At 44.5% G+C, this 27,102-nt stretch overlaps 1 protein-coding gene across 5 annotated transcripts in view; it reads right to left on the bottom strand.

Annotated features, from left to right (window-relative positions):
* The window catches only part of SS18 (SS18 subunit of BAF chromatin remodeling complex), a 30,890-nt gene extending 9,065 nt beyond the window's left edge, over positions 1-21,825 (bottom strand). For 4 of the 5 annotated variants that reach the window (XM_075270586.1, XM_075270585.1, XM_075270589.1 and 1 more), the window contains exons 1-7: positions 21,632-21,825; positions 16,385-16,461; positions 13,586-13,670; positions 9,912-10,065; positions 8,874-9,095; positions 7,255-7,422; positions 2,876-2,980 (exon numbers count right to left, since the gene is read on the bottom strand). In XM_075270586.1, the coding sequence (XP_075126687.1) occupies positions 2,876-2,980; positions 7,255-7,422; positions 8,874-9,095; positions 9,912-10,065; positions 13,586-13,670; positions 16,385-16,461; positions 21,632-21,700 (880 nt within the window). In that variant the 5' untranslated portion in view covers positions 21,701-21,825. The remainder of the gene's footprint in view (positions 1-2,875; positions 2,981-7,254; positions 7,423-8,873; positions 9,096-9,911; positions 10,066-13,585; positions 13,671-16,384; positions 16,462-21,631) is intronic. The other variant, XM_075270590.1, reaches the window with a different exon arrangement.
* Positions 21,826-27,102: the final 5,277 nt, after the last annotated feature.

The following is a 27,102-nucleotide window of genomic DNA, read 5'->3' as shown; positions in this document are numbered from 1 at the left end:
ATCACAGCCCCATCAATCATAAGGAGGACCTGGTCCGGCTCGACTTATATTGCCTGGCAATTTAAGGGCTTGTGTCGTGTCTCAGGTCTGTAAAATAACACGACACATTGCTGCCGTGGTTTTTCCCCCCACAGTGTTTTTTTTTTTTTTTTGCTGGATGCCACGTGGGGCCTTAGCCTTACAGAGGTATTCTAAAGCTAAATATTTACGGCCTAATATAAGAATGTGCTATCCAATTTTAATTGGTGGTGGCCCAATCTAAGGGGCCTACACTGTTCAGGAAAAACACTGCGGTGTACAGCATTCCAGAGATCACAAGACTCGCATACTTACATCATGTCATCACTTCAATAGAGAGCGATGAGGGAAAAGTGGACTGAATCCAGGCTGAAGCATCAAGGGATTTAAAGGGAACTTGTGCAGAAAATTTGGCGCACTTAACCAACATCCTGTCCTAACTTATACTGGTACTTTAGAGTCTTAAATTTGCCTTTTCTTTTAAAAAGATGGCTATGCATATGTGAGACTTTATGCATACACATCTTTTCTAAGGCTTTTCTAATGTACCGTGTAGTGTAATGCATTTTATTTAATTTATTTAAAAACAAAATAAAAAACCCCACCACACAGCTCCCTCTCGTCCCAATATATGGATGAGATGAACTCTCATTCACTTTGCTGGCACTGTATAATGTAAAAAGCCTAAAGCTGTATCAAATGAAAGGGGCCGAGAGGCAATACCAAGCACAGCCGCTATACAATGTATGGCCCTTTGCTTGATAAGCACGGAAGAGGCAGCAGCACTCGGCTAAAATGGAGGCTGCTTTAAAGGGATCCTATCTTTCAAACCCTAGTATTGTAAGCGGCCATTTTCTTGTGGCCGCGAGCATGCGCAGTCGGCTTGCCCTAGGCCTAGAAGTTAGAAGACACTGCCGAAAGAAGACGCGGTGAAGACCTTGTTCCAGACGAAGATGGAGGCGGCGCTGGAGAGTTCTCTTGCAGTATTGCAGACACCCCCAGTGCTGCGAAAGAACTCATTTACATATCGACAAAAAATGGGATTTTAGGCGAACGGAGGAGGCCAAGGAGGTACAAGCTAGGGCCACACAGCAAATTTGGCTGCAACTCCCATTGTGCGATTAAAGATTGCCATGTTGCCCTTTCAAAAAATAGGGAAAAGGAGAGGGGAAAACACAGCCTACTTACTTGACCTTTAAATAACTTGAGAAGTCTATCCACGGTGATGCCGTTTCAGTATTAGAAATTGGAGGAAGCCCGGATACGCCCCATCGGCTTGGGACACAAATGCAAAAAAATCGGTGAAAAAGATCCAGCTCCACTCCAAGGTCTTTTCAAATAAAACTTAGCATTTATTGATGCACTGAATAAAATCCAATCAAAATTGAAGAAACATAAGCACCATTATGGTGTTTCCATATTCATTGTTACAGAAGACGCAACTGACGCGTTTCGAGGATTGTTCCTCTTAGTCGTAGCCCGACTAAGAGGAACAATCCTCGAAACGCGTCAGTTGCGTCTTCTGTAACAATGAATATGGAAACACCATAATGGTGCTTATGTTTCTTCAATTTTGATTGGATTTTATTCAGTGCATCAATAAATGCTAAGTTTTATTTGAAAAGACCTTGGAGTGGAGCTGGATCTTTTTCACCGATATATTGCCCTTTCACTTACATTAGAGAATGAATCAATATCGACACGTTGCAACTGAGCTATATACTGTGTTTCTTTGAAAATAAGACAGGTTAGTTATATGTTTTCCTCAAAAAAAAAAAAAAGGACTATGGTTCATAGTAGGGGTACAGGAACTGGAGGAAATCAGAAACTTTTCTGATTCGCCACGAACACATCTTGTAAAATGGTTAGGGTTAGCAACCCTAAACTTAGTCACAACTGATGGTGTAGAGTCAGTGTGTCTTAAATTAACTTATGGCAATCTCTCTATTCACTGTGTGGCAGTGGCCCCATGCCCTCTCTCCTTTACACCAACAGGGAGGAGCTGTAGTGGAGTGGCTGAGTCTGGGAGTGAGCAGGGGTGGCATCTTATCTCTGGTCACATAGGTAGCCAAGCCCACAGAATAGTATTCGCCGAAGGCAGGTGGGACTATGGAGCAGGACTTAGGAGTGGGTGAGTGGATTTTGCCCTGTCCTGGTGGGAGGTAGCTGGGCTCATGTCCTGGATGCCTATTCTCCATCTCTGTGATGTCAGGTGACATAACCTAGTGCTGGAGGCGCTGACTGACTGGGGCTTATTCTTGGAATAGGGCTTATATTTCAAGCCTACTACAAAATCCTCCAAAACCAAGCTAGGGCTTATTTACGGGTAGGGTTTATTTTAGGAGAAACAGGGAAGCAATCAGACCACCGAGAGAATAAGGCTCCGTTCCCATGGAGTAATGCGCCGCCCATTCAGACATGTATACACGTGTCAGAGTGTGAGCGCTCAAAACAGATCTCATTCACTTCAATGTGTGCCAGCTTACGGGCACTACATATTGAAATCAATGGGAGGCTTTTTAACCTCCCATTTCAATGAGCCGGCACACATTGAAGTGAATGGGATCTGTTTTGAGCGCTCACACTACATGTATACGTGTCTGAATGCGAGACGCGATACTCCATGGGAACGAAGCCCAAGTGTCTTTAATGGGACAACCCCCCTAAGGTATCATCCAATTACTTCCAAAACGTTCCTATTAGTTCTCAAATCCATATATTTAATCCTGTACATAATCAGTTAACCCTATAAGACAGTGTTCAAACCAGAACCAGCTGTAAAGGGAAGCTTCTAGAATGTTTTGGAGGTGTAGGAAACTTGGAGAGAAAAAAATTAAAATCTTCAGAATTGACCTACCATCAGGGTAGTATTGCTGATTCATGCCTTCAGGAGGACCTTGACTGCCGTGACTGTATTGGTCTCCATAATAATCTTCTTGGCCTGAGTATTGTTGTGGTGGACCTACAAAATACACAGATTCACACATATTGCCATGTGTAGTTGATGGAGCTATGACAAGAGTCGGGTGGATACATTCTGCTGGGTGCCTACAGATATGAGAGCTGCAATATTATATCTTGGTATTGTAGCTCAGGTTCTAACGCTTCAGGGGTGTTCCATATAGGCGATTATTAAAATGCTTAAGGCGGGGTTCACATCTGCGTTTGGCTCTCTGCATTAAATCAGCTTTGAAAGTTTCAAAATCCTCAAAAACTGATTTTGAACATTCATTTTAATAACCATTGATTTCAATAGGTTGTAAAAACCATTCGCAGGTATGCATTTTGAGTGGAAAAAAAAAAAGAGAAAAACCAAGATGGACTTGCATGGCGACTTCTCCATTCAAACAATAAGGCTGCCTTCACACAAAGTAACGCCGGCTGCCATTCACAGCCGTACACGCGAGCACTGCGGAAGTCTCCCGAAAACTTCCCATTCACTTCAATTGGAGCGCTCATAAAGCCGGCGTTACGAGCGCTCCCATTGAAGTGAAAGGGAAGTGTTCAGGAGACTTCCGCAACGCTCGCGTGTACGGCTGTGAATGGCAGCCGGCGTTACTCCGTGTGAAGGCAGCCTAAGAATACCAGGCTAACTGCAACTTAAAAAAAAAAAAAAAAAGTTTGGCAGTGGACAGATACCAGGCGCAAGTGTTAACCTTTTGTAACATAGTTACAAAAACAATTGGGGTTTGTTCACACAGAGTTTTTTTTGCAGGTGGATTTTCACACAGAATCTGCCTGCAAAAAAAGGCTCCCATTCACTTCAATGGGGGTTGCTCGCTGCTTTTTTTTCCCCGCTAGCTAGTAGCAAAAAAAAAAAAGAAGTGACATGCCCTATCTTGCTGCAGATTCTGCGGCTGAGTCAGTTGTGGCGTCCGTGGCTCGAGACACACTCCTATTTAGGCCCATTCATTCCGGCTTAATCAGGAGCGGGATGCCACGCCAAATAACCCACATGGCAGAAAACTTTTCCACCGTGTGGAAGAGCCCTTAAGACAATCAGGTTTTTGTTTTTTTCCATTCCAAAACTGCTGCGTTGTTTTGCAGTGTTACTTATGACCCATTTTGCAGCAAAGAAAAAAAAAAGTCATATACTTTTTTTTTTTTTTTAAAGAGGACCTTTCATGGATTTTGGCACATATATACCGCACTATCGGCTTTCCTGATCTGTGCCCCGGGTGAAGAGCTATCGGTCCCGGCACCGTAGCTCTTTACAGTCAGAAGGGCATTCCTGACAGTGTGTCAGGAACGTTCTTCACAACAGCGCCTATAGCACTGTACTGTGAGAGTGGGGAGGAACGCTCCCTCCCCTCCTGATAAGAAGAGGGAGGGGGCGTTCCTCCCAAGTTTCACAGCACAGCGCTATAGGCACTGCTGTGGAGAAGGACGCTCCTGACAGTGTCAGAAACGCCCTTCTGACTGTAAAGAGCTACGGTACTGGGACCGATAGCCCTTTACCCGGGACACAGATCGGGAAAGCAGACAGTGCACTGAATTTAGCTTTCCAGCAGTATATAGAACTGCCTGTGCCAAAATCTATGAAAGGTCCTCTTTAAATACTACAGCCATCCCATCTTGTCTACAAAAATAAATCAAGTGTGTGTATAGGGTGCCTAAAGACCAATGCGCAAAGCAGATGTTGTAAGTTTCAGCAATTGCAGGAATTATACAGAAACAATGAGAGTACAGAACAGAAGACCCACCAAGTGTCTGACACCAGCCTTATTAAGATGTAAGAAGCTAATAAGAGTGGACATCTTCTGCTCAGGATACCCTTTATTAGGCTGGGTTCACATGGGGGGTTTTTTGGACCGGATCTTGATGCGGAGGCCGGCCTCAGAATCCGGTCCAAAAAAACAGCTAGCCGCGACTGGATGCCGGAGCAGTGTATACAGTGCAGCGGTATCCAGTCATGGCATTCCACTCCGGATTAGGCCCAAATGAATGGGCCTAGTCAGGAGGGAGTGTCGCACTGCGGACGTCGACAGCTGAATCAGCCTCAAGAAAGGGCACGTCACTTTTTCCCACGTGCGGTTACTTCCCGTTCGCGGGAAAAAGAAGCCCATTGATGTCAATGGGAGGTGTTTTTTGGGCTGGATTTTGACACGGATTCTTCGTCAAAATCCGGACCAAAAAACGCTGTGTGGATCCAGCCTTAGAGTACAAAAAGAAAACCACAAAACACACCTTGGTATGAGGGTCTTTCCTGCTGAAGAACCAGACCTTTGAGATGTTTATTTACGTTGCTGTGCAGCTATGTGATGCGTCGCTGTTTTTTTTCCACAGCACTTTTTTGCTGTGCAACACTACGTACGGCCTTAGCCTAAATAAGAGTACCTACAAGCTGCCATAGCAAGGCATCTAATTTGTGTACCAACTAATGGGCTCAAAGAATATACAGTCAGCCAGTCTAAGCACTTCCAAGACATTTACCATAGTCATTTTATAAAGGGCATGCTGCAAAGGCCTTTACTGTAAAATACAGCAGTCCTGGGAAGTCTTCCCTTATTCACTTACCGTATTTTGCGGACTATAAGGCGCATTACCCATGAGCGCCTTATAGTCCTGCCTAGGTCCATATATAAGGCGCACCGGACTACAAGGCACAGCGCTGTCCGGTGCGCCTTATATGATTGAAAGCGGCGGCCGGCAGACTTTGCCGGCGGCCGCTTAACCCCCCGCGTGCCAGCCGCTTCTCCCCCCGCGTGCCAGCCGCTTCTATTCATTTCAATGGTACGCTTCCATTGAAATGAATGGAAGCGCTCGGCACACGAGGAGTTAAAGAACTTCCTTCTTGATCACGTCGGAATAATCTCCTTACCTTTTTACCATAGCCAGCGCCGCCTTCTTCCGCAGCTCCGTCTCTGTCTTCTTTGGGCCTCATGGATGACGCATGCGCAGTCGGCTCTAACAGGCTCTCGCAGCCAGAGCCAACTGCGCATGCGTCATCCATGAGGCCCAAAGAAGACGACACGGAAGGCGCGAACACAGCTCAGGGAGAAGGCGGCGCTGGCTATGGGAAAGGTAAGAGACGAATAGTCTTTTAAGGCTATTCCGACGTGGTTAGGGGGAAGAGGTTCTTTTAATGGTAGAATCTAGAGTTGAGAGAGTACTGTTCGGATCGGCTGATCCGAACAGTACTCGCTCATCTCTAGTAGAATCTCTTTAAGCAGCGGCCGCCGGCAAAGTCTGCATGCCGCTTCCATACATTACAATGAGAGCGCGCTATTCAAATAGTTAGAGATGAACGAATACTATTTGAATAGCGCGCTCCCATTGCAATGTATGGAAGCGACATGCAGACTTTGCCGGCGGCCGCCGCTTAACTCCTCGCGTGCCGCCGCTTCAAGCCTTATATAAGGCGCACCGGACTATAAGGCGCACTTTCGATTTCTGAGGAAATCGAAGTATTTTATGTGCGCCTTATAGTCCGGAAAATACGGTAATTCCTAGGAGTCAGAAAAATTCTCAACACTTACAGTAGAGCTTAAAATCTCACACGTGAAACAATCTTATTAAAAGAAAAATGCTCCTTTCTCCACTCATCAGTAAAAATGCTTTTGTTTTAAAACAAGCAACAGAATGCAAAAAAAGATGGTCTCCTGTTTGAAGTAGTTTTTAGCTTCTGTTTACAGCATTTCCCAAACAGATGTTGAAATGACTACTAGGATACCTCCATATTTACTGATGGGTACAGGGAGATATGCTTTACAAATGTATTACCAGGACAGACTTCAAATTTGGCAATTGACATATAGCTACAGTACCCTCCAGAAGTGCTTCATTCTGTCCAAGGATCTTGATTCCTGCTGATAGGCAGACCAAGTTAAATCAGGGTGGAAGGTCACCATATATAACCTAATTTAACAGGGATTTCCCCACCATAGGAAATATGGCATATCACTAGGGTATGCCATCGCTTCCTCAGTGGAAGTCTGACAGCTAAGACCCCCTACAGATCCTTAGAAATAAAGGGATGCAGTTGTAACCAGGGACTGCAGATGTATCGGAATTTAACTCTATGACACTCACAGAGCTACAATGTAGCCTCTTAAATGCAGTTTTGCCATTCTCTGCAACGTGGGTGTCAGGGAGCGTGACTAAGCAGGAGAGACCTCCTTGGTACTGTCAGTATTGCAACTGGTGGGGGCCGCATTAATAAAGTTACAGAATATCGATTTGAGAAGGACTAGGAAATATGCTTTTGCTATATAGCATCTTATTTGCCATTTTTACCTTGCTGAGGTGGTCTGTAAGGTGGAATTTGCCTTTGACCCATCATGTGATTCCCTTGATTAACCTGGCCCATCATTCCCATAGGCGGCTGCTGCCCCTGATAATGCTGTCCACTGCCCTGAGGCATGTTATATTGCTGTGAGGGAGGCTGCTGATGCATCATAGGACCTGAAAAACAAAAAAACAGTTATGTGCCAAGACAGAAATATGGAAAACGCTGTGTTTTCAACTCACACAGCTATTTTCCAACAAAGATTTTGGTGCCTTTCCTACAAGAAGTATGCATGAATTTTGCATGCTATTGTACTCAATGGAAATCAACTACAGGCACCTGAAAAGGGGTTGCCATTTTTAGAAAAACATTGAGACAAAAAAAAGTTTGTATTGGATCCTCGTGCTATATGTACGCAAAGTGACCTGCACTGTCTGTTTTATATCTGCGGCATGCCAATTACTGCTGCAGGCTATACCTATATATGTTATCCCTGCAATGACAAGGCTTTAATGTTGACTAACTCAAGGCGATTCTGGACCAAAATGTAATGTTTTTATTTATTTATTTTAAATGTTGCTGGTTTTCTGGCTGAAAAACCTCTCAAAAAGCCAAGACCTCACCATTGGCACGATGCAGCAAAAAAGCGCTATGGGAAAAACTGCAACACTAATGCACCACAGTTTTTCCCACAACACTTTTCACAGATAGTCTGCAGAGGAAACCTCTGTGGAATTCTGCTTCCATTATACCCATCGGGAAACCACCGTCATTTCTGTAGGTATAACGGACATGATGAGAGCTCCAAAACTGCATGTCGTGGAAATGCAGCTTATCTTTGTTGCAGATTTTTTTGAGCCAAAGTAAGGAGTGGATTGAGTAGAAGGTACAAGTATAAGCATTTATATATATTCCTTTTGCAGCCAGTCTCTGCTTTGGAACAAAAAAACCTCTGCAAAATCTGTAACAAAAAAAACAAAAAAACAACTACTATCTTTCCACAACTTGGGACTTAACCTAAAACTAGCACTAGCTTGCGGCATCTCCTTTCTTGCCATTTCCCTATTCATTGTCTGTTACTACGGAGGGTCCATCTTTAGAAACCAGAAAACTCAAGATGGGAACAAAGCGGGTGCAGGGGCAGACCTCTCTTCACAGCCTCTACATAGCTTTACAATGAACTGAGAGGAGTCTACAGTTTCTCACAGCATACAAAGTGTAAGGAGAGTCTATGTACTATGTTTGACTAGCTGCTTGAGTTGTTGCTTACAGGATGTTAGTTATAAACAAGCAGCTTTTCTGACTGTGGTTAGATTTGTCCTTTTTCTACCGTATGTCAGGGGTCCTTTTGGCATCGTAACCTGGATTTGGATTCTAGTTTCCCTGAACCTCCTTCATTACATTTACTTGAGCTTTCCTCAGCTATGTGTCTGCTACCTTACAGTTACTCCTACAGAATTACATGTTAAGACCTCCTCACCTCCCCCCCCCAAAAAATATAGACTTCAGCAGGTCATTGCCAACACAAATTGATGTAACCAACTTCTGACATTTTAATTAGTAAAAATCCTAATAATTTCTTACACAAGTAACCACGGCACCACCAAATGAGAAGCAGTTTAGTTACCTTGATTGGGCTGCATGTTCATGCTTGGCCTGGGCCCGTAGTTGCCCATTGACTGGCCTTGATTCATACCCATCTGATTTTGGACCGGCATACTTTGTGAAGATGGCACAGAGTGGTTATAACCTCCCATGGAACCATGATTAGTAGAAGGCATAGGCATCGAGCTATTGGACAGGTTATGCTGATTAGGTCCTGGTCCTTGCATAGGCATATGGTTTGGCCCTTTAAAACAAAACAAAGGTAAAAAAAAAGAAATTGAGACTTAAGGGCTGCACTTTATCATATTCCATCATCATTAGGTGATACTGTAGTAAGTACATTTCAGAAATGTTATATTATAAATCCATATATATATATATATATATATATATATATATATATATATATATATATATATATATATAAAATGTTGATCCGTCTGTTCTTCTTGGATTTAAAATTCTCTCTTAAAATCAAAATTTTCATGTCATTGGTGATTATATACATATATATATATATATATATATATATATATATATATATATATATATATACACACACATACACACACATCAGAACTAAATAAAACCAACCGGACTTCTAGTATACACAAGAAAAAGAAGATGTAGCACATATTCCTTTATTACAAGACACACATTATGCAAGCATAAAATTACGATCTGGCAGTGAAAGGGTGACAGGAGCAATAAAGCCGTACCTTTGCTCTCATAAAGGGATTTACATTTGCGGAGCCAATGGCCAATCTCTCGTCAAAAAGCTTTGGAGAGCCAGCTGTACCGTGTGGTTACACACAGACTAAATTTAGACAGTTCTGCTCATCACAGCAATGCTGTGTGTCAGCCACATCAAAGCCCAAGGGCAGACAGATAAGCAGTGAATACAGGTCACGTAGCTCTGGAGCTAACAAACTGTAAGAGAGCTCGCACTCCAGGGTATTCCAGGCAGTTTTGTCATCAACAATCTAGTATCCCCTGAGCCCTCACGTCCATTGGTTGCTAAGCAACATTGGTGTTAATACCTTAGAGAAGGGATGCTTACCAGGCATCTGGCCGTTCATCTGGTTCTGCATGTGTGGTGCAGGCGGGCCCCCTCCTACCATTCCTTCTGAAGGCATGTTGTGTGAGCGTGGTGGCTGTGGAGGGCCACTCTGATTCATCCCTGCTGGACCCATAGGCATATTCTGTGTGGGGAGCTAAAGCAGATTTACAAGAGATTTAGTGCATGGCTACAAGCAATGGATAATAAAACCAATGTGACTATAAAGGAGCTGATGAAAGATATGTATATTATCTCAGTTTACTCATCCACATTTGGAGGAAGCGTATCAGAACCGCAGGGCACATATAGCAATGTCCAGTTACAAGGGACCGCATGCTGGACTCTGGGTAATAATGCAGGGAATAAAGCTAAATGCCATCTTAAATAGGGGAAAACTGGACAGGGGACAGCAGTAGTGTGAACCCAGCCTAAGAGATGTAAGTGTGGCAGGTTTTTAACAGACCAGTTCGTGTTCACTGTTAACATTTACTGACTGATGCTAGCGACAAACACCAACAACAGTAGTGTGAACGCCCCTTTAACCTAACAGGGAATTTAACGGTTTGTGTGTCTGCATAGAAAACATTTCAATAAATAAAAAGACATGACCAGAACCCTTGGTAGTGTCAAACAATATATATTACTTGGAAGGAGTGTAATATAAGCTGACTATGAGACTATGACTGAGCTGCAGCACCGCTGTAATCTTTACACCAACCTCAACTACTCTGGCCGTATAGTCAGTTACCTTTATCAAACTAAATGCTCCTGATATTTTGCACAAATAGGGTGAGATGTGCACCATTTACATCGTGTACATAGAGAAAAAAGCAGTACGACTAAGGGCTCGTTCACATCTGAGCCCAGCACTCCGTTATGCAGGTTTCCGTTTCCTGCATAAAACAGAGCAGGAGACTGAAACCTGTCCGACCGTGAGCGTTTTATGCGCTCCGCCGCGAAACCGGGTTTTTAAATCCGGACACAGAGTTGGACATGCAGTACTCTGTGTCCGGATTTTAAAAAAACGGTTTCGCGGCAGAGAACATAAAACGCTCACCGCCACTCACGGCCGGACCCGGTCTGTGCTTTCCGTCTTCTTGCATGTAGTAGACGGAAAGCACAGAACGGAGACCAGAACGCAGGTGTGAACCTAGCGTAAAGAGACTGCGATAGCTGGCAGTGTCTAAGAAAATCAAGATCCTCAAAATAATGACCCTTATTGTATGTACATAGGTCTGCTGTGTCATTCTCCTAGACTGGCTGCAAAACTTACTAAACAAACACCCTCTGCATTCTGTTCTAACATATTATTCTTACTACATTTGTTGCATTGTACCGTCGTTTCACAAAGACAAGGGATAACACTAGTACATTAAACATGGTCTCTTGCATGTCTGATCCCACCATCAATAAACCATTGAACTACCTGATAGAGGTAGATAAAAATAATCAGCCAAACATTTTCATATTTAAGGGCTAGTTCACACGTTGGCAAGGAGGCAGATTTTGACAGCGGATTTCACCTCCAAATCCGCCTCTATACAATGGTGGTCTATGGAGACCACTAGTGTTCTTTTTTCAGTCATCTGCATGTTGCCGATAGCGGAAAAAAAAGAAAAAGCGAGCTGCCCTTTCTTCAGGCGGAAGCCGCTTCCGCCTGACGGCAGCAACCTCCAGACGTCAGCCCATTCATTTGAGCCAACTCCAGAGGGGGAAGCTGCGGCCGTGACGGTCATGGCTGGCGGGTTTTGACCCAAGAGTGACGCGGCTCCCCGCGTCACTCCCAGTGACAAAATCCACCCCAGCTGCCCCGTGTGAACTAGCTCTTACAGGGGTGCAAGTGTAGTCCAATGAATGCCTCCAGATCTTAGGATATATCTGCACAGAATAGAATAACTCATGGCAGACAAGAGTAACAGGATTAAAGAGGACCTTTCATGTCCCCATGAACATGCTGCTCTATATACCACTAGGAAGTCAAGGGTCTGCTTTATTCAGCACACCGTCTGCTTTCCCAGTATGTGCCACAGTTCTGGAGCAATTGCAACCATTAATTTCAACAACAATATCTCCCCACTGTCAGAAGGTCGTTCCTCATAGCTCAGTATCATCGATGGGTGGGAAGGAACGTGCCCTCTGACAGTACAAGGCTATGTTAGAGTAAAGTCACAGCCCAGCAATGACTCTGAGCTATGAGGAACGCCCTTCTGACAGTGTGGAAATATAGGTGCTAATTTCCCAGGCACGTACCGGGAAAGCCAACAGTGCACTAAATTCAGTCAGTTTTCTAGCAGTATATATAACCACACATTCATAAGGACATGAAAGATCCTCTTTAAGGTTACTTCAGACTACAGCATAACCAATAGGCTAGTATAGGGGAAGTGCAGTCTTCCTCATTTTCTACTATAACCTATACTACCTGTATAATATATAATATGTATAATATACTACTATATTAGACTAGTTTTACTACACTGTTTATGCTGGATATTCATCAAAGGAACAGAACAATGGACATAAAATCAGAAGTTTAAAACTAAATCCAAGCTCACATCTACATCAGAGACTCCCTAGGGTACTCCATTGTAGTGTCCGTCTGAAATCTGCAGATGGGAAAGTCCTGCACGCACAGATATTTCACCTACTGCTTTCGGTTTAAAAATATATCAGCCACCTCATGGACCCATTATAGTCAACAGAATCCAGTGGGCTCCATATACGTCTCTTCTATTTCAGTGCTCCATCTGTCCTTTGTACTGGTCCTATAAAGGACTAGAACAACAGAAAGCCCCGTGCAGAAGTGTTGCCTAACCTGTGTTACTTCTAACAGGATTGCCAACTTTTTCAGAATGAGCTCCCATTTGTGCACATGAGAAGTATTACTAGTGTTCTGCATTTATAGCAGTTTTCTCTGCTGCAGACTGTCTCTCCGATTCTCAGTTCTCCTCAAGCTGGTGGGTGAAGACTGGCAACTATGTTGTTTGCGATGGACATCAGATTAGTGTGTAAGGATCTGCATGCATCTAAGACATTACAATGAAGGACTCAACAGTATTGATATGAATAAAGCATAGCTCCTGAACGAGAAAAGAACTGTATATTTCTACAATCTTCAGAAAATGAGGCTAGTTTTCAAAATAATGTTTGGATGTAGTCAAATTTGTGATGGTAAACCCAGCTTCTTAACAATGCTGGTGGTTTAGTGGCTCCAAACCTGATGAGATTCCCTTTAAGGCAGTGAAAAAAGAAAGAAAAAAAAATAATTAGGGCCCGTTCACACAGGCACAGAGGGGGGCAGATCATGGCGCATAATCCACGTCATAATCCGTCCCTCTCACAATGGTGGTCTATGGAGACCGCTAGAGTTCTTGTCACCGCTAGCGGAAAAATAAAAAAAGCAAGCTGCCCTTTCTTCAGGTGGATTCTGGCGGCAGCAACCTCCGGAGTCGGCCCATTCATTTGAGCCGACTCCAGGGGGAGGAAGCAGTGACTGTTGGTAGCCGCGACAGTCGTGTTTTGACCCGAGACTGAAGCGGCTCCCCGCGTCACTCTCTGTGCCAAAATCCACCCCACCGTACACAGTGTGAACTAGCCCTTACATGAAAAAAACAAAACAAAAAACAAAACAAAAAACAAATCACAGATCTAGAATATAAGGATTCTCTACTTACTGCTGGTAATAAAGGTTGCATATTCTGATTTGAGTCTGCTATGGTTGCCAAGTAAACCAGATTTGTGTGCAACATCTGTTGATACCTGTAAAAAGTAAAGACTGTTAAACACATCAAAATATTAAACAAATCACTATTTATAGCCTTATTATTAGGAACTATTTAAAAAAAAAAAAAAAAAAAAAAAAAAAAAAAAGAGAGACAAGTTAAAATAAAGCATCTGCACCAGGACAGGGGTCAGAAACTGACAGGATAGCACTTCATCACTGGAGCAGGAGGAACATTTCCAGCGACACAGGGAGTGCAGCACTTAACAGTTTTGTGATCATACCCGTAAACTTTATTAGTCACCCGTCATAGGGAGACAGCAACAGAAATTAACGGTAGTAGGGTAATGGACACAGACCGAGCCTCTTTTGTTTGTGTTCGCTCCCATTCACACTACTGTAAACAACATGACAGGAGCCATCTTCCATGCAAGACATTTTCTTCCATTAGAAAACACTTTAGGGAACATTAGGGAAAAAAAACCTTTATCAGCTAAATTCCCACATATCAGGCCGCAGCAAAAAAGTGCTGGGGGGAAAAACTGTGGCGGCAATACATTGCGATTTTTCCCACCACGTTTTTCACAGGAAAGTCTGAGGAGGCTTCCTCTGCAGACTTACTGCTTCCATTATATCTACAGGGAAACCAATGACATTTCCGTATCTATAAATGACATGAGGCAAATTCCAAAACTACAACTGCTTTGGAAATCGCTGCATGTCCGCTTTGTGTATTTTTCGTATTTTTTCACCAGATAAGGATGAGACTCGCTTGAATCCCACCCACCTTGCAGTAAGTGTAAAACACCACATTTTACTTGTGGCACTTTCGCCATGGCCTGTCCATGGTGTTTACACTTCATGGGGCCCCGGCCATGTTTCTTACAATGGGGTGAAAGCAGGGGGCTCCGCCTGCATCTGACTTTTAATGTCTGTTGCTCCTGTGATGGATGAGAGCAGCGGACATTGAATAACGGTAGTGTGAATCTACCCTGACTAAACTTTACAACTACTTCTGATTTTCTGGCAGCATTTGCATTATTAATAAATATGTCAGGGCCGGCGTCAGCGCACGGCATAGTCGGGCAAGTGCCGGGGCCCACAGAGCCTCTGGGGGCCCCCCCGACACTTGCCCGCCCCAGCACTTGCCTGTCACGATTTCAGCTCATCGGCGTGCGTCCGCCGATGAGCTGAATACGTAGGCGATTAAAGCAGGAGCTGTGAGTTCAGCTCCTGCTTTAAAGCTCCGGCCCGGCTTGCGTGTGCAGGTGCGATGACGTCATCACATCGTGTCTACACACACAAGCCGGGCCGCAGCTAAGCAGGAGCTGAACTCACAGCTCCTGCTTTAATCGCGTATGTGACTGGAGTGAGAGAGGAGCGTCGGGGAAGATGACGTGATGGAAGGTGAGTGTAAGTGTTTGTTTAGTATTAAATATAAAGGTGGAACATAATGAAGGGGGCCCATGAAACTGGGGGGCAAATGAAGGGGAGGGGGGGGGGGACAGCATGACACTGGGGAAGATGAAGGGGTGGGGAGAGAACAGCATGAAACTGGGGACAGAGATGGAGGGGGCCCAATGAAACTGAGGGGGCAAATGAAGGGATGGGGGGGGGGGGGGGGACAGCATGACACTGGGGCAGAGACAGGGGACATGAAACTGTGGGCAGATGAAGGGGGAGAACGTGATGAAACTGGGGACAGAGATGGAGGGGGGGACATGAAACTGGGGGCAGAGGAAGGGTGTATATGAAACTTTGGGAGAGATGGAGGGGGGCATATAATTTACGGGTGACTGTAGGAGGATTATACTGTGTGGGAGCACATGATAAATGAATGAGAATGGGTGGAATCAACAAAAGTGGGTGGAGCCAAATTTGCCGCGGCGCGCAGAGCACACCGCACATTTTGCCCCTCTTTCTACTCTTTAAAAATTGGGAGGTATGGCGTTGGTGACGCCACACTCCTGCATGACGTCACTCGCTTCATCTGCGACGCACAGTGTCTCGACTCCCCCGCCTCCTTTACAACGGGGCCCACTGAGGCTCTGTCGCCCAAGGGCCCATAAAAACCTGGAGCCAGCCCTGAAATATGTAATATACTTTATTAAGTTTTGTCTGTGAAATCCTGCATTTCTTTACCCCATCCCATGGGTCTAGTTGATATCTGTATATTTATGGATGAGCAAGCTCGTATAACGCATGGAAGCTGGGGATATTAAGATCCATAGAAGGTCACATAGGAGGTAACTTTTTTACCATTCACTCTCTTTGGTTCACTATTAAAGGATCTTGGAAAACCTCTCAACAATTTTTATGCAAGCATACAAAGCTGATAGACATTGTTATATTTTAGTAAATCCAAGGTATTAAATGTCATGCAAGAGTTGTAGGAACCCTCAGTGCTCAGCTGAATAAGACAGGGGTGCTCCCATCTGCTCACTCAACAGAAGTATCTGTCACTTAATGTTCCCCCAATAAACATGTGTTTGGCTAAATAGGGAGAGGAAGAACATACTGCCAGATGCTCGTGGCCAAGGTAGAGAACAAAAAGTGTCAGGGCTACTTAAAAAAAAAAAAAAAATCAATCTGCCTTGTCCTCAACTCCAAAGAACAGACGGGAAGTACCACCACATTAGATGGTCAACTGATGAAAACATCCTGTAGTGCCCACTAAATAGTTCATATGGACAAGGATCACGCTTGTCAGGTTTGAACAGCTAAAACTATAGCCGGTTTCTTTATTACTTACTGTGAACATTCAGAGGTCTTTCCCTTGTTCTGATAATCCATAATACACTGAATTAGATGATTATTCTCATCCAACATCTGTGAACAAAATACAAGAAAAATCAGTAATTGATATGCACTTGGATGAATAGGAAAGGGGGGGGGGGGGGAGATGGGAATTACTCATTTGAACCCCACCCACACAGTTTTGAACACTCACCACTAGGGGTCTGAGCAAAATACATCAGTTTACCACAAGCAGGAGACTGCGGTACATTTAAACTGCTCTAACCCCGGAGCCGCCCGGTCTACAGTTGCGATCTCCGTCTTGTTCTAAAGCCTATAGCCATGTCTGTAATCCACCGAGATATCATTGGTCTACAATTGAGCTGCATCTACTCGCAGCTTTCACTTTAACTGGTGTGCAGGGAAAGAAGAAGAATTATATTGTTGCCCTGTCACTTCAGATGGCCCCATGGGAGGGGGAATTGGGGACTTTGGCTCATGACTTCACCCCCATTAGCAATTAAAAAAGCACACTTGCCATTTATCCCCTAATATGACTAGATTCACATCTGTGCCGCTCTGTAGTTCAGGTCCGCCGGATCACAGTTTTAGCAGTTACACACTGACACTGGCAGACCCCATTGACTATAATGCGGTCCGCCGTTTCAAAACAAACTGGTAGAGAGAAGTCATCCATGCAGGACTTTTCTCTCTGCTGTTTTTTGGTGGTTTCTGCGGCACAGATGTGAACTTAGCCTAAGCTGTTGTCAATGGTCACTGCAGCACCTAAGTTTTTATGACAGATAAAACGTAAACAAGCTTTTTATTTCCCTTGTTAATGAAAGAAGATAAAACAAACAAACAATTGATATCACCACATCTGTAGCAAACTAAAATGAAATTAGTATGTTATTTATCCTACATGATAAACACCATAAACAATACAATTTAGATACCAGAATTGATGCTTTTTGTTCATCTCACCTCTCAGAAAACAAAGTTACAAAAACTGATCAAAAAGGTCTTGTAAAGCAACATTGAAATAAAATATAAAAAGTTATTAAAGCTGGACTGGAGAGAGAGAGAAAATATTACTGGTTTAACCCCTGTCCACTGCACGCATTTTTCGATTTTCATTTTTAAATTTAAATCAAATTTGATTCATTTAGATTGACAAATTGTACTGTACTGAAGAACTCAGAATGGGGTGGAAATGGAGAAACACTACACTTATGCGTTTTTCTTATAGACTTGCAGCCAAAATGACATGTCTTGGGTTGGTATGATTCGGTGGATACCAAATGTATAAAGTTTTTGAGGTTTTTTTTTTTTTTTTTTATAACCCCTTAAAAAATTGCAGGTATTAGCTTTGGGCCCCCAATGTGCAATAGAGTGGAGACACTGTGGTAATGGTGGCCGGCCGGCTTCAGAACAGTCAGCAGAACCGAAGCAGATTTCTTCATTGTGCTCAGATTTCTCTTCTACTTCAGGGATCTTATTTGCTGCATAATGCCCCGTATTTGCAATCCAGTGAAAATGGTTCTTCTATATAAAGTTCACTTGGGCTACTCTAAGCTATTTGTTTGCTTTTTTCAATTACTTCTGGCAGAACTACATGCGAAGGAACCAGTAGTAGTAATGAAGGATATGACTGCTCCTTAATGTACATGCCCCCTGCTTCAGGGAGAATAGTAAAACATGCTGCAGCCATAATGGTGCTACAAGCTGTAGAAACACTGATCAGAAACTATAAATGAAGGCTTATAAAGGCCAGAGAACTCATTGCCCAGCAAGACCCTGCAGATCTAAACTTTTTTTTTTTTTTTTTTTTTATTAAATGTAGTTTGTGAGCCCCATATAGGGATCACAATGTACATTTTTTTTTCCATTTAAGTATGTCTTTGTAGAATGGGACGCAAACAAGGGGAGAACATACAAACTCCTTGCAGATGTTGTTCCTGGTGGGGTTTGAACAAAGGACTCCAGAGCTGCAAGGCTGCAGTGCTAACCACTGAGCCACCATGTTGCCCTCAATCTCAACTTTTGAAAGGATGATTTATCACATTGGTCAGATGTTTAATGCCAACACATACATAGGAGAGAACGGCTGAGCAGCATTAGAGGGAAAAAAAAAATAAAAGTTTCCCACTATGGCATGCTGCTGAACAGGAATGTAGGCTGTCAGCTACTGCAGAGAACACCAACTCATACTTGCTGGGTAACAGAAGCAGACAGCCAGCAGCTCACAAAATAACTGCCCCAAAGTCCTGGTCAGGATACCCCATATACAGCCATCAACCCTGGTCCGCTGGACCATATTGGGGTGATCCTGCAATTCATTCATTTAAAAAGGAATCTGTCTCCAGAACTAAGCCACACAGACTGAATTAGGTGACTTTGACATAACAGAATTTTCCCCTTGTTCCAAGAGATATAGACTTTTTTTTGTCAATATGCAAATGACCTCTTTGGAACAATTACGGTGTTACTGCTTATCTCCTTGGTGCACTGACCATGCCTTCATTTCTCCCTACATCTAATTTGCATATGAACAAAAACAATATCTCAGCACCAATTCACTAGCAGAAAACACAATTTGATTCAAGCGACACTAACCAATCTATATGTGGGTAATGGTGACAGGCTCCCTTTAAAGGGGTTGTCCCATCACAAGGATCCTATCTATACTGCTTGTTAATGTGAATGTAAGACTTTTCCTAAATACATTGCTTCAGCAAAACTGCTTTTGTTTGTCCACTATCTTACTTTATTCTTTTTTTTTTTTTTTTTTGACACATCCCTTGACTTATCTGGTCATCAGTCAAGTGATGTATCTGCTGCTCTGAGGGGGGAGGGAGGAGGGGCTATGTGCACGGGAGCGAGCCTGGAGGGAGGGGGAGGGTAGTTTACCCTTTGGGGGGAAGGGACCACCAATACAGACTGTGCCGGCGTCTACACTCCCCGGCATCTGCCTCTCTATTACAGCGATGCCGGGGAGTGTAGACGCCAGCAACATCGCTATGCTTCTGCCCTGCATGAAGCTAGCAGTGGCAGGAGCGATGCTGCTATTCCAGAGGGGAGGGGGAGGGGGGGGGGGGCGGGGGAGCAGAATAACAGCATCGCTTCTGCCTCTGCTGGCTTCATGCAGGGCAGAAGCATAGCGATGTTGCTGGCACCTGTGCCGGCGTCTAACAGTCCCTAGCATCCGCCTCTCTATTACAGCGGATGCCGGGTCTGTAGTCGTACTGTGAAGGCTACACTAGTCTCACTATGAGCGTGCACGCAGGGCCAGCGGCATCTCGCCGCTGGCTTTGCATATGTAACCCCGCCCACAAATGACGCAACAAAGCCGGAAGAAAGAAGAATTTACAGAAACGAAAACTGGTGAGTATGTGACGTGGAAATACCCCTTTAACTCTTTATGGGCGTCATAAGGCTAAGTACACACGTGAATTACGTGTTGCGTAATTTGGTCCAGAAAAAAAACGTTCCAAATTAGGCAGCGGTTTTTGGACCTTGAGGTGTTTTTTGGAGCGGTTTTTGTTAAAAACCGCTTCAGAAAACGCCAGGCGGTTTTTCCCTCCCAGACAGTGAATGGACCGTAAAAAAACGCGACATGGTTTCCACCTCCCATTCACTTGTATTGACTTACTGAGGCGGAATCCGCCTCAAGAAAGATCATGTCGCTTCTTTTTTTCCGCTAGCAGAAAAAAAACACTAGCGGAAAAACGAACGCTAGCAGTCTCCATAGACCACCATTGTGAGGGGGCAGATTATGACGTGGATTCTGTGCCATAATCTGCCCCCTCTGTGCCCGTGTGAACGGGCCTTAAACTGTTACATGGCCTGCTTCTGATTGGAGAACTGAGTGACACCACCTTGCCTACTCCTGCATGACACCACCCACTTGACTTCAGAGAGTCAAATTAGCATATCAAGCAATGAAAGGAACAGCACTGACTTCTCAGGTACATTGGAGGCTACAGAAAAAAAATCCAACAGTTCTGAAGTCAGTGTTGTGGCATCTGTTACATGCAAAAAACTGGAGTTGCTGAAATGTTTTCGTTAAAGGATAAATCATTAATATTAACTTCTGAAAAAAAAGGTTTTTTTACAGTATGGGCAAAGTGGATGAGATTCTAGCAAATCCCATGCCCACTTTGCAGTAAAAAACACGGTGCGACACACCGCAGTTTTGGAAATCCCAGCATGTTAATTATACCTAGGGGAACGCCGGTGGTTTCCGCATAGGTATAGCTGTAACAGAAAGTCCGCGCAGAAAAACTCAGCAAAATGTATTTAAAGTGCTGCGGGAAGAACCAAGACGCGTTGCCACCGTGGTTTGTCCCGCAGCGGGAAGTCCCGTAGTGCATTAGCCTAAGGCTAGGAACCACAGTGAAAAAGCATTGCGGTTTTTTCCTGCAGCGCTTTTCACAGAAAGTCCACAGAAGTTTCTTGCCTGAATTATATCTATAGGGAAGCCGCCGGCATTTCCGTAGGTATAACTGAAAATGCCACAGCAGTTTTGGAAACCGAAACATCTTCACTGAACGTATATTTCTGCAAAGTGTGCACTGCGTGGATGGGATTCGCTAGAAATAGTCGGGCCTTTGTCGAGGCTTTTACACAACATCAGGCCCCGGTCTAAGGGACGACGTTGCAGAAACGCAACATTATTTTGTTACCTTTTTTTTCCCTTTTAATCCAAAGTCAGGAGAGACTTATAAAGGAACGGGAAATATAAAGGAAGATCTTAGACATTCCCCTTCTGTTACATCCAATCTTGACTTTGGCCGCAGCAAAAAAATGTGGTGTTCCCGTAACGCGGGGCCTTAACCTAATAGGGCTACACAGTGACTTTGGCCACAACACTTGCCATGCAGACTAAGTTTGGAGAGAATTGATGTGTTCATCAGCCAATGAGTGTACGTACAGCAATGTGGGCACAGCTATGACACAACAGTCACAAAGAAGTCCAAGAAATTTGTAGAGATTAGCTGTGATGAAGGCACGAATACCATGCGATGTCAGACATCACTGTTAAGGGTCCCACTGACTGTAATATATACAGTAGGTCTATGGCCGGCAGATGACCTGTGTACTATTGTATCATCTATAGTACCAGTCCTGGGCACATGTGAGGCACAGCTGACCCTCTAGTTCTTCCTAATAGTACCCAGCCAGTGACCATGACATGAAGCCATTGTAGCAGACTCTACCCCTGCCAGTAAGTAACCCTGAGAGACTGTGCCTTTTGTGTTACCTTCTGTATGGCGGCGGGAGTGATCTCGCCCTTCCCCCGCTGCCTGGGAGCTGCAAACGCCACCGACATGTTGCTGGAGAGCTCAGGCAGAACACAGGCTGAGGGAAGAAACAAGGAAGTACCGACACCGGAAACCGGAGGCCTCACTGAAAGTACAACGGCTGGAGCTGCAGAACACCCTCACCGCGCGTAGACTGTACCACGCTCCTGGACTCAACCAATTCCCCATTACGTCAGGGGTATAGGAAACATTTCCAGAACTAAACTACAAACAGAGACCGCGTACACACAGTTTCAATCCCACATAATGTGTATTATAAATTTTATATTTCCAGTATTTGTAGAGGAAATTAATACAAGGTCAAAAACACACACAATTCTTAATTTGCAAAAGAAATAACCCCCCGTAGTGAGCAATGAGATGTTCCACTGTGCAGCGATCCCACAATGCTCTGGGCAGTGAACAACGCTCACAGACTTGGTATGTCCCAGCAGAGGGGTGCAAATAGCGAAACAAACTCCCAGGACTGTACCACAACAGTGTACGTGGGGAAGCGTTAGAAGCAAATGACCCATTCCTTCACATGACTGAGCAGTCACTTTATTGTTTGCTTTCTTAGGACACACAAACAACACAATATGACTGAGCCAAGTCCCTGCCTTCTCTAGGATGCATACTGAATTAGTGCGGCCTTTAGTCAGAAGACACACAGTCTAAACAGTGTATATAGTCACCGCATCGCTTTCATAGACGAGCCCGGTCTGGGAGGAAACAAGTTTGAAATCTTTCAATGAACTAATGTAATGGTCTTCATTATCGACATCATATAAATGAAGTAAATGGTTTTAGACTCAGGGAAAATGGCCGCCGCTACGTGATCATCTACAGCCGACATGATGTCAGAGTTCAAGCTCGTGATTGATTCAATTTCGTATCACATGATACCGCGCACCACGTGTGTGTCAATGTTTGTGATAAGTGTGGCATGTGATTGGCTGTAGTTACTGTCCAGTGACCTTGACTAGTTAGAGGCAGCAGAGAGTCATCGCTCGTAGTCCTTGCACTACATATTATACTGACTGTATGTGATAAACACATGAAATAAAGGATTTGAATATCAAGGGTTAAAATTATTGACATTTTTATTACTTTTTTAAATCAATCAACTTCACACAACAGCAGCACAAAAGGAGATTTATTAATAGCTTTGATGCACTTTTGTGAAACAAATTTTGCACCTAAATTTGTGACTTTTTTTCACTACAAGTTTTGAAAAATGTAAGTGTAACCAGGAGGGGCAGGACTAGCTTTGGTCTGAGACTAAACTCACACCTGTGCAGGGCTGTCTACTGTTCTAGTCACTCATGTGCCACAGTTTGATCCACCTGCTCCTGCTTCTTGGCTCTGCTACATCGCTGCATATGCGCAGGATACCCTGCTCTATGTACATCTTTGCATATGGAGAGTGTACTCAGCTGTGCTACAGCATTGCCTAAGCTCTGCCACATCAGGCAATTTTGATTACAGGGGTTTGGTTATGTGAGTGTAAGCTGCTTCTGTGTTAGAAATGGCTGAACAGATGTAGCTGAACTTTACCACAATAATAACCCCTCCACCATCAGAGGCTGAACAGCACATTCCCCCTCGTGCTCACAGAAATTCTGTACTCTCTTGATCTTCCATGAGACTCCATTTTCTGAAGCTTTCACACTGTCCAGTTTCCTCCTGTATAGCTCCACCCACAAAATAGTATGTGGCTCCACCCAATAGCATGAACCTATCAGAGAATGGCTCAATTCCTTTAGTGTACTCTGAAACTAAATTCGTTCATAGAAGTCGTTAAATAAAGTAATTTAGCGGGGTTAAAAGTAGCCTGTTTAATGTTTTAATCAAGGTTCCAATCTATCTATGTGGCGAATTTCAGCCAAATCTGTTCAGTCGGTTTTGTGTGTTTGAGGAACAAACATCCAAACTTTCACATTTATAATATTAGTAGGAGGATAGGATAGTAGAATAAACACTTATTACACAGATACAGACATGTAGCAAATTCCCTCTACTTTGTAGATGAGTAGTGAACAGGTTATATGTGTAGTTTACAGTGGAATGAACATATACAGGCATGTAGTATGTGTAAGGGCTCGTTCACACAGGGCAAGAGGGGGTGGATTTTGATGCCGAATCCACCTCAGAATCCGCCCCCTCACAATAGAGGTCTATGTAGACTGCTATAGATTCCTTTTTTCTGTGAGTGGTATGTTCCGGCTCACGGTAAAAAAAAAACGAGCTGTCCATTCTTCAGGCATATTCCGCGGCTGATTCAGCCCCGGTGTCCGCCTCGCGACAGCACCCTCCGGACTAGGCCTATTCATTTGGGCCTATTCGGAGCGGGAAGCCGCGACAGTCACGGCAGGCTCATTTTGGTCCTTTTCTGACGCATCAGAATCAGGACCAAAATACGCCATTCCGTGTCCCGTGTGAACTAGCCCTAAGTGGTGACCCGTGCATGCTGGGATTCAGCCGAGTATTCTGCTGATGATGGTGCAAAGCAGGCTGAGTGGATCACTGGAGGTGACAATTGCGATGAGGAGCTGAATGGCATTGTCATCCTGCTTAAGGGATCACTGTTCTTAGTGACTCAGCTGACTAGATCTCTACCGCTAACAACCCAGCTTTGGTGGCTGAAGGTGGTTGCCATCTATAGGAGTAGGTTGCTGCAGCTGATGCCCCCTGAGGCGGCTGAAGGTGGTCACCATCCTTAGCAGTAGGTCACTGCGACTAATGCCCCAGTTGATAAGGTGGGCGAGGTGCCCCAGGTAAGAAAGTGTGGGTTGGCAGTGACATAGCAGATAAGGCTGCAGCTGTTGGTGATCTGCACCATGAGGTTGCTGTAGCTGATCAGTCCAAGTAGGTAGGTGTTGAGGGTGATCCAGCAGATGACACAGGTTGTGGTGCTAAGGAGGCCCAGTAGGTAGCTGCCCATGATCACACACATAGTCCAGCCAATGCAGTTGATGATGTACATTAGAGGTTGGGCACCAACAGCTATCCAGTCCAGGAGATCCAAGATGGCCATTGTCCACTCAAACATGTTGCCGACCTTGTGCTGTAGGTCAGGATCATGCTAGGGGTTGGCATCCAGGCGATTATGTTATTGGCAACTGTGACCCAGGTAAGATGACTGCCTATCTCCATGATCCAGGATAGCTGATCACAGGTAGTAGAAATCCAAGTGAATATTGCTATCAGGAAAATAAGGGTGGTGAAAGCCGGCATGTCTGAAGCGATGAGCACAAAGTGCTGAGAAGAAAACTTGCAAAATCACACAGGTAGGGTGAATTCACACTGAGTAAACGCTAGCTTATTCTGAACGTAAAACACGTTCAGAATAAGCGGCGTCTAAAGCAGCTCCATTCATTTCTATGGGAGCGGGGATACGAGTGCTCCCCATAGAAATGAATGGGCTGCTTCTTTCACTCCGTGCAGTCCCATTGAAGTGAATGGGGAGTGCCGGCGTGTACGGCTCAGCATGAGCAGAGCTTGCCGTATACGCCGGCACTCCCCATTCACTTCAATGGGACTGCACGGAGTGAAAGAAGCAGCCCATTCATTTCTATGGGGAGCGCTCGTATCCCCGCTCCCATAGAAATGAATGGAGCTGCTTTAGACGCCACTTATGAACGTGTTTTACGTTCAGAATAAGCTAGCGTTTACTCAGTGTGAATGCACCCGTAATGTGCAGGCTAGTATGGAGTCTGTGAAGACTGGGCACCTATATTTATAGGCCTGTGCTGTCATCAATCATTATGGTGTCATAAGAGGGTTAGAATGTGATGTCACCAGCCATGAAGGTGTCATAAGAGGGTTAGAATGGCAGCTAAGTTCATAGCTGATGTCATCAGCAATCATGATGTTATAAGAGGGTTAGAATGTTAGGGTTAACCCTTTAGGCCCTGGCATGTCACCAGCCACTATGGACTGTCATATGCAATCTAATAAGGACCATGTGCCATAACAAAGTCGCACGGCAAAATGGCGCTATATTTATCATTTTTCATCTTTCAAAAGTTGGAGGGGCTTATCTGTAGGGCCAGACTGATAAACTTACTAGCATTTATTTGTGGTTCTGTTACATGCGACATAAGGGTGCATGCACACTGAGTAACGCCGGGCGTGTATGAGAGCCGTACACGCCGGCGTTACAGCAGGGCTGCCGAACACTTCCCATTCACTTCAATGGGAGCGCTCGTAAACGCCGCTGTTACGAGCGCTCCCATTGAAGTGAATGGGAAGTGTTCGGCAGTCTGCTGTAATGCCGGCGTGTACGGCTCTCATACACGCCCGGCGTTACTCAGTGTGCATGCACCCTCAGAGTGTTTAACTGGAATGATAGTTTCCATGATGGTTATATGATGGCAAGACAGACGGCTACGAAAATACGGCGCACTACTACATGTTAGTAGACAAGGGCCTAATCTATCAGGGCTCAGTGATTAGCACTTCAGCCTTGCGGTGCTGGAGTCCTGGGTTCAAATCCTGCTAAGGACACATCTGCAAGGAGTTTGTATGTTCTTCCCCCCGTGTTTGCGTGGATTTCCTCCCATATACCAAAGACATACTGATAGGTAAAAATATACATTGTGAGTCCTATATGGGGCTCACAATCTACATAAAAAAGGGCCTAATATATCGTGGTAACTAGAGTTGATTCGAATAGTATTTGAAACATAGTTTCGAATACCTTGCTCCCATAGGAATGAATGGAAGCGGCCAAACAGCAAGGGGTTAAAAAGCGCCAGCAGCCGGCTGCTTCCATTCATTCCTATGGAGCGAGGTATTCGAAACTAGAGTTTCGAATAATATTCGCTCATCTCTAGTGGTAACCAAAGTTAGGCTTTACTACTCTGCTAAAATGTAAGCTGCTCTCTGAATGGTTGCTATGGTTGACACAGTGAAGGCCTTGTGCCCTACAGTAGTGTGATGAAGGAAGCGAATCATTAACATGGGGGGCGATCCTGAGATCCAAACCCTGCCTCACATCTAATCAGGGGTGTAACTACCGTTGGTAGCAGCAGCAGCAGCAGCAGAAGGAATGCGGGGAGGGGGCATATCAAAAGTTTATAAAACTTTATAAAAGACTACACCCCTTTTTAGGCCAGGTTCACACGTGAGTTTTTTGGACCGGAATTTGACGCTGAGGCCGCCTCAGATTCTGGTCCAAAAAACAGCTAGCTGCGACTGGATGCCGGTGCATCCGAAATCGTGAATGTCCCGCGGAAATCGGGACGGTTGGGAGGTATGCCCATGCCAGGCTCTGCCCATGTGGCCCAATTCTCCTAGATGTAATTCAGTTACTGTGACTTGTAGTCCTCCAGCTGTTGTGAAATATACAATCTGGTGTGACTTTGGTGCAATATAGTGGCCGGGAAGCTGCAGCCCTTGTAGTGCTCATCCAAGAGACAGTGTGGCC

The sequence above is a fragment of the Leptodactylus fuscus genome, chromosome 4 (genome assembly GCF_031893055.1).
Source record: "Leptodactylus fuscus isolate aLepFus1 chromosome 4, aLepFus1.hap2, whole genome shotgun sequence".
NCBI lineage: Eukaryota > Metazoa > Chordata > Amphibia > Anura > Leptodactylidae > Leptodactylus > Leptodactylus fuscus.
The sequence above is the reverse complement of the archived record's forward strand: the minus strand, read 5'-3'. Positions and strand labels throughout refer to the sequence as shown.